Source organism: Dipodomys merriami, unplaced genomic scaffold (assembly GCF_024711535.1).
Source record: "Dipodomys merriami isolate MVZ:Mamm:240054 unplaced genomic scaffold, mDipMer1.0.p SCAF_654, whole genome shotgun sequence".
Lineage (NCBI taxonomy): Eukaryota > Metazoa > Chordata > Mammalia > Rodentia > Heteromyidae > Dipodomys > Dipodomys merriami.
In genome coordinates this window covers 150,125-162,500 of record NW_027206240.1, presented here as the reverse complement: position 1 = coordinate 162,500, position 12,376 = coordinate 150,125, and the positions used below count along the sequence as shown (strand labels likewise).

The 12,376-nt window shown below is 62.0% G+C and overlaps 1 protein-coding gene across 1 annotated transcript in view; it reads right to left on the bottom strand.

Annotated features, from left to right (window-relative positions):
- The window catches only part of Plekhg6 (pleckstrin homology and RhoGEF domain containing G6), a 13,424-nt gene extending 7,579 nt beyond the window's left edge, over nt 1–5,845 (bottom strand). The window contains exons 1-7 of the mRNA XM_070005062.1: nt 5,710–5,845; nt 4,625–4,807; nt 2,598–2,726; nt 1,737–1,901; nt 636–731; nt 358–408; nt 1–95 (exon numbers count right to left, since the gene is read on the bottom strand). The exon at nt 1–95 is cut by the window's left edge and continues 55 nt beyond it. Of these exons, the coding sequence (XP_069861163.1) occupies nt 1–95; nt 358–408; nt 636–731; nt 1,737–1,901; nt 2,598–2,726; nt 4,625–4,750 (662 nt within the window). The 5' untranslated portion in view covers nt 4,751–4,807; nt 5,710–5,845. The remainder of the gene's footprint in view (nt 96–357; nt 409–635; nt 732–1,736; nt 1,902–2,597; nt 2,727–4,624; nt 4,808–5,709) is intronic.
- Between the last annotated feature and the right edge of the window lie 6,531 nt (nt 5,846–12,376).

Genomic DNA, 12,376 nt, shown 5'->3' with positions numbered 1-12,376 from the left:
GTCTCCTCCAGAGAAGGTTCTAGAACCTCTTCCCAAAAGCTCCGGTGGGCTCGAATCAGACTGGGGACGTTGCCAAACAGGGTCTCCGCTGACACCTGGCAGAAGGAGGTCCCAGTAGAGTTGCAGGGCCAGGCTGGGGGGAGGGGACCCTTAATTCAGGGCCCCCCCCCCGGGGAGGATGCGGGAGCCCCCACAGAATGTGACTGGTGTTGGGGGGGGGAGAGGCTCTCTCTGGCAACCTCAGTGAGCCCCAGGAAGTTAGGGGGGTTGTGGAGGGGCGTGTTTGGAGAAATGGGGGTGTAGGGAGGGAAGGGGGCTTCCTGAGGGAGGCCCCCCCTTTTCTAAATCTCCACTCACCTCCATCAACAATCCCACTCGCTGCAAATTCAACAAACCGGCAGCCAGGAGCTACAGGCAGGGAGGGAGGGAGAAAGGGGTTGAGCACCCCCTCCCCATCATCTTGAACCCCCAGACTAGCCCTGTGGGGTTTACCCTCCATCCCCCCCTCCTCATCCCCCCCCCCTCCCATCTTGAGAATGGCTTGGAATGCTGGGCCTCCCTCCCCTAGCCACCCTGCCCTCTCTGGTCTGAGAGACTAAGGCATCAGGGGAAGGGGGCGGGGCCAGGGCGCTCACGTCGGTCATGATCTTGAGCTTCCTCACGTAGATCACCTCGGTGGTCAGCAGCTCCCACAGCGCCTCCTGCTGGTGGCACCGCTCCTGGCTCATCTCCTGAGGGGACAGGCGCGCTCACTGGGGGGCCAGGGCTCGAGGCTCGAACTCAGGGCCTCCAACTCTGAACTGGCTGGCATTTTGTTTGTGCTCAAGGCTGGGGCTGTACCATTCCAGCCACGCCTTTCCTTCTGGCCTTTTGGGGGTTCATTGGAGGTAGACAGCTCAAGGGTTTTGGGGATCCTCAATCCTCAGATCTCAGCCTCCTGAGGAGCTGGGATTACAGGTGTGAGCCACCATGCCCAGCTTAAGACAGACACTGCTTCCTTCCCTTCCCTTTCCTTCCCTCCTTCCTTCCTTCCTTCCTTCCTTCCTTCCCTCCCTCTTTCCTTCCTTCCTCCCTCCCTTCCTTCCTTCCTTCCCTCCTTCCTTCCTTCCTTCCCTCCCTCTTTCCTTCCTTCCTCCCTCCCTTCCTTCCATCCTTCCTTCCTTCCTTCCCTCCTTCCTTCCTTCCCTCCCTCCCTCTTTCCTTCCTTCTTTCCTTCCTCCCTCCCTTCCTTCCTTCCTTCCCTCCTTCCTTCCTTCCATCCTTCCTTCCTTCCTTCCCTCCTTCCTTTGTATGATCCTACTGGGGCTTGAACCCAGGTCCTGTCCTTTCATTTTTCCAAGTGCTGGCGCTCTACCACTTGAGCCACAGCTCTATTCCCTACTTTTTGGTGGTTCATGAGAGATCAGAGTCTCACGGCCTTTCCTGCTCGGGCTGGCCTGGAACTGGGATCCTCAGCTCTCAGCCTCCTGAGTAGCTGGGATGACAGGCGGGAGCCACTGAGCCCGGCTTAGAAAAGGCTCAAGGCAGTGACCTCGTCCCTCTTTTACCCACGAGGCCCCTGGAGCCGGGTCAGTGACAGATCAGAGGCCCCCCAACCAGATCAAAGTTTTCCCAGAGTGCTTTGCACGCCTGTCCTTGGGGCAGGAGCAGGGGGAGCGTGCGCATGCGCGCGGGCATGCATGTGTGCGTGTGCGCACGCGCTGTCACACCACAGGGACACGCCTGCCCCGGCTCACCTCGTGTCCGGGCACCAGCTCCCTCCAGGACTTCTCGATGGCCAGGCCGCTGTCCCCACCCTCTCCGATCTCCCAGAGCCGCCGGTCCTCGGGGGGCAGGCGGGGCATCCCGAACATGCTGAAGGTGTGCAGCTTTGCTTCCAGCTCCTGGGCCTTCATGATTTCCTTCCCGAGCGAGGAGACCGCATGAGCGGGCTTGCATAGGCTATGTGCATGTGTGTGTGTGCGCGTGTGTGTGAGCATGCGTGCACGCACTGGTCTGGGCTGGCAGGTGGTGAGCAACCGTGAGAGCAGGAATATAAGCCCGGCATGGGTGGCTCACGCCTGTCACCCCAGCTACCCAGGAGGCTGAGATCTGAGGATCACGGTTCAAAGCCAGCCCGGGCAGGAAAGTCCGTGAGTCTCTGATCTCTGATGAACCACTAAAAAGCCAGAGGTGGCGCTGTGGCTCGAGGGGCAGAGCACCAGCCTTGAGTGGAAAAGCTGAGGGACAGCGCCCAGGCCCTGAGTTCAAGCTCAGACTGACAGAACACACGCGTGCACGCACACACACACATACCCAAAAAGCTAAGGCCTTGCATAGTCTCAGGCAATTTTTCTTTTTGGTCAGTCATGGGGCTTGAACTCTGGGCCTAGGCGCTGTCCCTCAGCTCTCCTGCTCAGGGCTGGCGCTCTACCACTTGAGCCACAGCTCCACTTCCAGTTTTCTGCTGGTTCACTGGAGATCAGAGTCTCAGGGCCTTTCCTGCCCGGGCTGGCCTTGAACTGCGATCCTCAGCTCTCAGCCTCCTGCGTGGCTGCGGGGACTGGGCTGTGTCTGAGTTCTCTGGGAAGCACAGGGGCGGGAGCGGAGGGCCCCACCTTGAGCTTGGGGCTGTGAGGTGGGCCAGCCTTCAGGTAGCCTCCGTGCCTCCTCTCAGGCTCGGGTTCTCGAAACATCGCCTGGGCCTTGGCGAAGGCGCCATGGTACTGACTGCGGCCACTGAGGTCCTGCGGGGAGAGCGGGGAGGGGTTGCACCCGAGGCCGGCCTCCGCCCCGGAGCCACAGCCCCACGCCGGCCTTTCCCGGGAGATCAGAGTCTCGGGGCCTTTCCTGCCCGGGCTGGCCTCGAACCCCGATCCTCGGATCTCAGCCTCCCCAGGAGCTGCGATGACAGCGGGAGCCCGGGGGGCCTCCAGCGTTCTCCAACCAGCTGGGCCTGGGCCGGCGTTACCCGGAGCGGGGGAGGCCGGGCTGAGCCGCGGCCCAGGGCGGACGGACAGGCAGACAGGCAGACGGGCAGACAGGCCCGCAGACGCCCGCCCGCTCGCGAGCTCTCGGCTGTCCATGGTCAGCCTCGTCCCTCCGGCCTCCCCCCTCCGATCTCCCCCCCCCGGCCTCCCCCCTCCGATCTCCCCCCCCGCCTCCCCCCCGGCCTCCCCCCTCCGACCTCCCCCCTCCGACCTCCCCCCTCCGATCTCCCCCCCCCGGCCTCCCCCCCGGCCTCCCCCCTCCGATCTCCCCCCCCGGCCTCCCCCCTCCGATCTCCCCCCCGGCCTCCCCCCCGGCCTCCCCCCTCCGATCTCCCCCCTCCGATCTCCCCCCTCCGATCTCCCCCCCCGGCCTCCCCCCCGGCCTCCCCCCTCCGACCTCCCCCCTCCGACCTCCCCCCTCCGATCTCCCCCCCCGGCCTCCCCCCCGGCCTCCCCCCTCCGATCTCTCCCCTCCGATCTCCCCCCCTGGCCTCCCCGACCCCCCTCCGGCCTCCTCGGTGTCCAGGCAGCCGGGAGGGGCGCACACACGTTCGTCCATGCACACGCCTGGGGGCGTGTGCGTGAGTGTGCGTGAGTGTGCGAGAGGTTGTCAAGTCCCCCGCGAGGCTCCTCCCAGGGCAGGCCCGGTCACATTCCTCTGCTTTACCCGCGCGGCGCTTCCTGGCTGCCCTTCCTTCCCTTCCCTCTGCGGGGCGGCCAGGGGCGATGGGCGGGGCGGCCGGGGCTGAGTGACAGCGGGAGCCACGCCCCCTGCCCTCTCAGGCCCTGGGAGGGCGTGTCCCGGGGCGGAGACAGAACGAGGGGGCGGGGCGGCCGGGGCTGAGTGACAGCGGGAGCCACGCCCCCTGCCCTGATCAGGGTCCCGGGGCGGAGACAGAATGAGGGGGCGTGGTGGCCTGAGTGACAGCGGGAGCCACGCCCCCTGCCCTCTCAGGCCCCTGGAGGGCGTGTCCCGGGGCGGAGACAGAACGAGGGGGCGTGGCGGCCTGAGTGACAGCGGGAGCCACGCCCCCTGCCCTCTCAGGCCCCGGGAGGGCGTGTCCCGGGGCGGAGACAGAACGAGGGGGCGTGGCGGCCTGAGTGACAGCGGGAGCCACGCCCCCTGCCCTCTCAGGCCCCGGGAGGGCGTGTCCCGGGGCGGAGACAGAACGAGGGGGCGGGGCGGCCCGGGGCTGAGTGACAGCGGGAGCCACGCCCCCTGCCCTGATCAGGGTCCCGGGGCGGAGACAGAACGAGGGGGCGTGGCGGCCTGAGTGACAGCGGGAGCCACGCCCCCTGCCCTCTCAGGCCCCGGGAGGGCGTGTCCCGGGGCGGGGCCTAGGCCGGTCCCCCGTTGCCCTCTTCCTGCACTGCCTCAGCCCTGACTCAGAGCGGAGGCAAAGGCCAGGTGGAGGCTAGAAGGCTCCTGTCCCACAGCTGATGCCCCTGCGATCCGTCCATCTGCGCCTCCGCGGGTCTCCCTCCCTCCCCGGCGCGGGTGGGGAACGCCTGGCCCAGGTCTCGCCCTCTTCTCCCCCGCAGAGGGATAAGAATAGAGCGAGTCTTTGAACCTCGGAGGAGACGGAGACTTCAAAGCCGGGAGTCCTCCCCGCTGCCCCGCCCGGGTCACGGCCCGGGCACCGGCCGGGACTCACCGGCTCCGAGCCTCCGCCTCGGGGAGGACGCGGGGCAGAGGCGCCGTGTCGACCCCCGTAAGCCTCGATTCGGGAAGCCACCAGGCCCCGGAGAGGCCCCTCCTCGGGAGAAGCCCAGGTCTGCATCGCCTTCCTCCCGGTCACCTCCACAGGCTCATAGCGCCCACGTCCAGGGGAGAGAGGCTGCGAGAGAGAGGAGGAAGGAACGGGGGGCCCCGGGGAAGGCCGCGATCACGGCTGTCACCCCCGCTTCTCGGGAGGCTGAGATCTGAGGAATCACAGACGGGTTCAAAGCCAGCCCGGGCAGGGAAGTCCGCTGAGCCTCTTATCTCCAAGGAACCCCGCAAAATGAAATGTAAAAAGCAGGACTGGAGCTGTGGCTCAAGAGGTAGAGCGCCAGCCTGGAGTGAAAGGGCTCAGGGACAGCGCCCGGGCCCGGGGTTCAAGCCCCAGTAAGGGCATCAGGGAAACAAACGAACGATAGTAACAAAAAAGGTCTGGCAGAGGGTCTGGGGGGGGTCTCTGGTGCTCTGGGTACCCCCAGGGCCCCCCTTTTCTACGCATAGCCTGGGAGAGGCTGCGGGGAGACCGTGGTGGGTGGGGCAGGGCCGGCTTTCGAGACCGTCCAGCCGATCACCCACTCTCCTAGGAGGACCCATTAGGGACCAGCCAGGCAGTGGGGGGGGGTGTCTGCAGGAAGTCTGGACATCCTCGGCTTTCTGGGGGGGCAGGCAGGGAACCCCCCAAACCCTGGGGAGTCAGAGCCTGGAGAGGAGCGACGCCCCCACCCACCCGGGGAAAGGGGGGCTCAGGAAGGCCGGGTGGGGTGGGTCGGGCGCCCCTCCCCGGCCCTCCCCCCTTCCCCCCCCCCCCCGCCGCCGTCTGTCCGTCTGTCCGATTCACGACGTCTCCCGTCCCCTCCCCGCGTCCCTCCCTCCGGGGCTGGCAGCTGCTCCGCCCTCCTCCCTCCCTGAGGGTCCTGGTCCAGCGGGGGACCCCGACTTCCCTCCCGCCCTGCGCCCTGCGTGCACCCCACTTCCTAGACACCCCCCCCCCCAGTTCCCCGCCGGCCCAGCGCGCCTTACCTGTGCGCCAAGGTATCCGCCAAGGTGCGCGCTGCCCGGCTGCCAGCAGCACCCCCGGCCCCGGGGGGCCCCCACGGGTTGTCGCCAGCCTCGGCGATGCCAGCCGCCCACCGCCCCCCGTGCCCAGCCCGGGACTGGGGACCCAGCGGCCCGCGGGACTCCGGGCAGCGCTGGCGCGGCAGGGAGAGGGGCGGGGACACGGCTAGCCACGCCCCCTGCCCGCGGGCGCCGGTCACCACTCCCAGCCTGGGAGGGGGCGGGGACACAGGTAGCCACACCCCCTGCCCGAGGGCACGTGTGGCCACGCCCCCTTCCCACCGGCTTGGGCTTTCTAGCACGGCGCCGGCCGCTCCAGTGCTGGGGGCGGGGCCACATATAGCCACGCCCCCCCACCAGCGGGCACTACTTAGAACTCACACCGCGCCTGTCACTCCAGTCCTGGGGGCGGGGCCACGGGTGACCACGCCCCTGCCCGGTCGCCCGGCCCCGCCCACCTGCAGGGCGCGCGCTCCGCCTCCCTTCCCGGCTTCCAGGCCGGCCGGACCCTCGCGGTGGCGCCGGAGTAATGAGGGTAAATGAGGGGCTGGGCCGCCTGCCCGGGGCGGACGCGCGCCGGGGACCCCGGGCCTCGCCGCACTCTGCCCGGGAGTCCAAAGGGTGAGCCTTATCTCCCGGTGCCCGGGCCGGCCCGAAGGGCGCTGCCCGACGGCCCTGCCCTGCAGCACGCCTGCCCCGGGCCCCGCCCCTTCCGGCCAGCGGGCCAGACTGACAGCTATGATCCCCTCAGTTTCTGGATGGTTCCTGGCCGCCTCCTGCGCCCGATCCGGTGCATAAGCACATAGTGACCAGAGTGTGTGAGGGGCTCCCATGGCATTGTTTGGCTGGAAGGCTCTGGGATTCGAACTCGGTTCCCGCTTGCTGGGCAGGGGCTCTACCTTCCGAGTCACGCTCCCAGCCCTTCGGGCTCTGGTTCTATTGGGGGTCCCCCTCCCTGACTCCCCTGTCCGGCATCTCCCTCCTTCTCCCTCGGGTGTTGCTGGGAGGGCGGCCAGGAATCCTTCTTACCAAGTCGATTTGATTTTGGGCTGTTTTTTCTTGAGGCCACTCCTGGGGCTCGAACTCAGGGCCTGGGCGCCGACCCTGAGCGTTTGTTTTGCTCCAGGCTGGGGCTCTACCACTTGACCCGCACCTCCACGCCTCCTTTGCGGTGGTTCATTGGACTTAAGAGTTTCATGGATGGTCTTGCCCAGGCTGGCTTCGAACTGCGGATCCTCAGATCTCATTGTCCTGGGTAGCTGGGATGACAGGCATGCACTACTAGGGCTTTATTTTCAGGGCTCTATTTGCTGACAGGTTGTGTTGGCTTTGTGCTTTGTGTCCCCCCCCCCCCCAAATCTCTCTTCCAGGGAAGGACAGGCGGACATCTGTCTGGGGGGGTGGGGAGGCCAGGCAGAGCTAGGAGAGAGTGCGAGTTAATGCATCGGGAGGTGGTAATTACAGTATTAAATGACACCCCGAGACAGTCACAGCCCTGGGGCTCCCCACGTCCTCCCACTGACTCCCAGAAAGAGGCAGGAGGGGGAATCAGAGGGAGGCAACGGGGACAAGTCTGAACTCACCATGCCTAGGGCCGGGGTGGCCGGGCCGGCTGGTCCAGTGCTTGCAGGAAGGGTTAACCCTTTCCCTCCCCTGCAGGCTCAGGTCCAATCGCGGCCTGTGAGGGCCTCTGGGCCTGACCATAGTTCCCAGGGAAAGCTGAGACGGAGAAGCCTGAGGAGTGGCTGGGCTTGGGGTGTGGACCGCAGGTGGGGAGCTCCAGTTGCATCCTGTGTAATCTGCCCCGGGTCTGATTGCTTCCTTTCAGCCTCTTTTGGGCTGGGAAGGACAGAGCAGATAGATCTCCTGGATAGGCTCAGTGGGGGGGGGGTGTCTTAATCTTGGTGGGGTTGGAATTCAGGATCTTGCATTTGCCTCTTGACCACATAAGCCCCTTTCCCCCTAACCCCCCCCCCTTTTGTTTTCTTCAGTTGATTTTCCAGTAGGGTCTCTCTGGTTTATTTATACCTGGGCTAGCTTGGACCTCGATCCTCCTATTTGTGCTTGGACTGCAGGTACCTGGCACCATGTTGTCCAACTTTTATTGGTGGCGATGTCGGGTGGTGAGGTGGGGAGAAGCGGAGGGGGGGGCTGTGGAGGTGGAGTCTCCCTAAGGTTTTGCCTGGGCTGGCCTCAAGTCTCGATCCTCCAGCTCTCTGCCTCCCAAGCAAGCATTATGGGAGTGAGCTACTATGCCCGTAGGAGACTTGCTCTTTCCTCCTGATGATCTGAGCATCTAAAGATTAGATCACATCCCGGATTGCAATGCCTGGCGGGAAGATTCTGAGGAGCTGGAGGCGCTGTGTCCTATGAAGCAGATGCTATTGGGTCTAGCTGCTAGAGCCTTAGAGCAGAACCTGGGGCCTCCTCTCCTTCCTGTCCTCCCTGCCTTCCACCTGACAGCCTGGGTCCAAGGTACAAGGAATCTCGAGATGAGTGAGAGACAATCCCAGGGCCGGAGGGAATGGGAGACTCAGGGACAGACAGACCTGGGGACAGAACATACATCTGTAGGATGGTCACAAGAAGAATGAGCCGGGAGCACTGTGGAGGATTGAATAACTGGGCGGAGCAATCATGGAAGGCTTCCTGGAGGTGGTGAACTTTGTGCTGGGCTTCTGAGGGATGAGTAGGAGTGTGCCGGCAGAGAAGGAAGGAACAGCGTGACTGGAGCAGGGAACAGTATGAGCAGGGACACCAGTGTCTTTTGTGTCAAAAGAAACCTTTGGGCCAGGCACTGGGGGCTCCCGTCTGTCATCCCAGCTGCTCAGGAGGCTGAGATCTGAGGACTGAGGTTCAAGGGCAGGAAAGTCTGGGAGACGCTTATTTCTGATCAATCACGTGAGCAATAAAGCAATAAAGCCAGAGTTACTGAGGCCCTGAGTTCCAGTTCCAGTACTGACACAGAGCCAAGAAACACAGCAGCAGAACTTTGTTTGGTAGATACTTGGAACTTTCCTGGTAACTTCAGTTGACATTCCTGGTTCATCCATAACTGTCACTGCAGCATTTGCTCTGGGTTCCTTCTAGAAGGTTCCTTGACACCCCTCTCCCTTTAAGAACAAGCACATACATTTTAGCTGGTGGACAGGTTCTGGTGAGTGGCTAGGGGTTTTCTAGAATGTGGATTGTGCACAATCATGCAGGTGATGATCGCTCAGTAGTGGAAAGGTGCTGAGCTAAGTCTTTCTTGTTAATGCAGTAGGTGCTGAGAAAGAGCCGGAGGCCTGTGCCTCTGACTCCCTCCCTCCCTCCCTCCCTCCCTCCCTCCCTTCCTTCCTTCCTCCAAATAGCCAGGACTACAGGAATGCACCACAGTGTCTGGCTTGTTTCTCCATCTTTTTTTTTTTTTTTTTTGGTTGGTCGTGGAGCTTGAACTCAGGACCTGGGCGCTGTCCCTCAGCTCTTCAGCTCAAGGCGGGTGCTCTACCACTTGAGCCACAGCGCCACTTCCAGTTTTCTGGTGGTTCATGGGAGATCAGAGTCTCACGGACTTTCCTGCCCAGGCTGGCTTTGAATCGTGATCCTCAGATCTCAGCCTCCTCAGTAGCTGGGATGGCAGGCGTGAGCACCTGGCTGTTTCTCAGCCTTCTAACGCTGCCCCCTGACCCTCTAGAACTGCAGCCAGATTTTACTTTGTTTTTGAGGGCAGAGTCTTTTCTCAGTTGTAAGAGTGCCACCTGCCTTGCAGCCCAACACCCCCTGTTCTCCCTGCCCCCCCCCCCAGACCACTGCGGGCAGGAGCCTCCCAGGGCGCGTGTGGTGGCTTGGATGTGTTCGAATCCCCTAGACCCCTCTTCCTCTAAGAGTGGGTTCCCTAGATCTAGTGTTTCCACGGGCTCGGCCCAGCCCAGGAGCCGGCCGGTTTCTTTCCCTCAAAGGCCGTCATTCATGTCAGTCACTGTTTTTCTGCTGCGAGGTGACGGTCCGGTCCGGGCTGTGGGCGGCTGCTCCCCATCTCTGACCTGCTGACCTGCAGCTGCACTTCCTCCTGCGGGGGGGCAGATACCCGCGATCGGCAGTCACTCTCCTCCCAAGATCAAGTCCTCCGTGGGGCTCACCTGGACGGGGGTGGGGGGAGATCTAGGGGGGACCCCAGCTCCCCCCAGCTCCCCAATACGGACCTGATCAGAGGTTGCCCACCCGGGCTGTAGGGTTCCATCCCTACATCGACTAGATCATTACCATCATCATCATCATAATCATCATCATCACCGTCATCACCTTCATCATCATCACCATCACCATCACCATCACCATCATCATCATCATCATCACCATCATCATCACCATCATCATCATCATCATCTTCATCATCATCATCATCATCATCTTCATCATCATCACCACCATCATCACCATCACCATCATCATCATCATCATCATCATCATCATCATCACCATCATCATCATCATCATCACCATCATCATCATCATCATCATCATCATCACCATCATCATCACCATCATCACCATCATCATCATCATCATCATCATCACCATCATCATCATCATCATCATCATCATCATCATCATCTTCATCATCATCATCACCATCATCATCATCATCATCATCACCATCATCATCACCATCATCATCATCATCATCACCATCATCATCACCATCATCACCATCATCATCACCATCATCACCATCATCATCATCATCATCATCTTCATCATCATCATCATCATCATCACCATCATCACCATCATCATCACCATCATCACCATCATCATCACCATCATCACCATCATCATCATCATCATCACCATCATCATCATCTTCATCATCATCATCACCATCATCATCATCGTCGTCGTCGTTATGGTTATTTTCTCTTCTTCTCCGGCCCTGGGCCCGGTGCTCTTCCGCTCCAGCCTGGCGCTCCGCCCCTGCAGCCACGGCCCCACTTTGGGGCTGGGCGGCTCACTGGAGAGCAGCCTCGAACCCCGATCCTCCGATCTCAGCCTCCTGGGGTTGCAGGGGGGGCAGGGCCCGGCGTGCCCCGCACCCCGCTGGTGTTACCTAACAGCCGGGGATTGCAGCCCCCTCCCCCGTTGCCCCAGGCGACTTCCTGGTGAAGAATCGGTTTATGGGGCTGACGCCTCTGACTCACTCACAGTCAACACGGGGTTTCCATGGCGTCCAGCAACAACAAGGCCGCGGCCTGCGCTGGGGGCGGGGCCTGCAGGGAGAGGCCGTCCTCGCCCTTCATTGGCCCGCTTGGCTAGGGGCGGGGCCTGCAGGGGGAGTGGTCTACTTGGCTTTCATTGGCTGGTTCTGTCAAGAGGTTAGGGGCGGGGTCTGCAGGGAGAGGCCATCCGCGCCCTTCATTGGCCCGCTCGGCTAGGGGCGGGGCTTATAGGGGGAGGGGTCTCCTTGGTGTTCATTGGCTGGTTCGTTCAAGGGGCGGGGTCTGCAGGGAAAGGGCCTCCTGGTCCTTCATTGGCTAGTTCTGTCAAGGGGTGGGGAGGGCCTGTAGAGAGGAGGCGACCCTTGTCTTTCATTGGCCGGCTGTCTCGGGGGCGTGGCATAGGGGGGCGTGGCCTCCCTCCCTCTCCATGGTGATGTGGGCGGGGCCAGGGTGTGGGTCCTTAGTGTGTTGGTTTGGGTTGTCTTGGAAGGGGGCGAGCCAGGCTTGAGTTTGGGGGTGAGCCAGGGGTGAGTGGGGTCCTGGGGGTGGTGTCTGCAGTCTGGGCTGTGTGTGCCCCCCTAACTGACCTGAAGCCCCCCACCTTAGTTTGGGGGAGGAGCCTGGGAAATGTAGGCAGGGATAGAGCCCCTGGGGACTTTCTTCACCAGGGACAAGGAGAGATGGCCGTCCAGGGCCAGCAAACACCCGTCCATGGTACACCTGGACCTCCCTGCCCAGGCTGGCTTTGAACCCGGATCCTCAGATCTCAAGCCTGCTGAGTAGCTGGGAGGACAGGTGCGAGCCCCCTCCCTTCCCCCATTCCTTGAGCCAAAGCTTAAACTTCACGTCCAATACATTGCTCCCCCCCTTCCTCCTATTTCTACCCGATTAGGAGCAGTGAATTTGTGAAGACGTGATCACTTGCATCTAGCATTCTGAAGACGTCAGAGATTCTAGAAGACCAGAGCCATCCAACAGCCCAGGCCCAGCAAGCAGAATTTGCTTAGAAGCTGGAAGACTGGCTGCTTAGCTGGGAGGGGAGATGCTTTCCTTGCTCAACCTTAGACGTTACCAGGAAGTATTGCTTATGTCCTAAAGTACAATTTCAAAGTGTGTGTGTGTGTGTGCACGTGCATATGCAAATGTGTGTTTTATTGAGGTGAAGCATGACATGTTGTTCACCATTTATCAAAGTGTGTGTGTGTGTGTGTGTGTGTGTGTGTGTGTGTGTGTGGTTTATTTTGCCAGTCCTGGGGCTTGAACTCTGGGCCTGGGCGCTGTCCCTCAGCTCTTCAGCTCAAGGCTGGCGCTCTACCACTTGAGCCACAGCGCCACTTCTGGCTTTTTCTGTGGATGTGGTGCTGAGGAATCGAACCCTGGACTTCATGCATGCTAGACGAGCACTCTACCACTGAGCCACCTGCCCAGCCCCA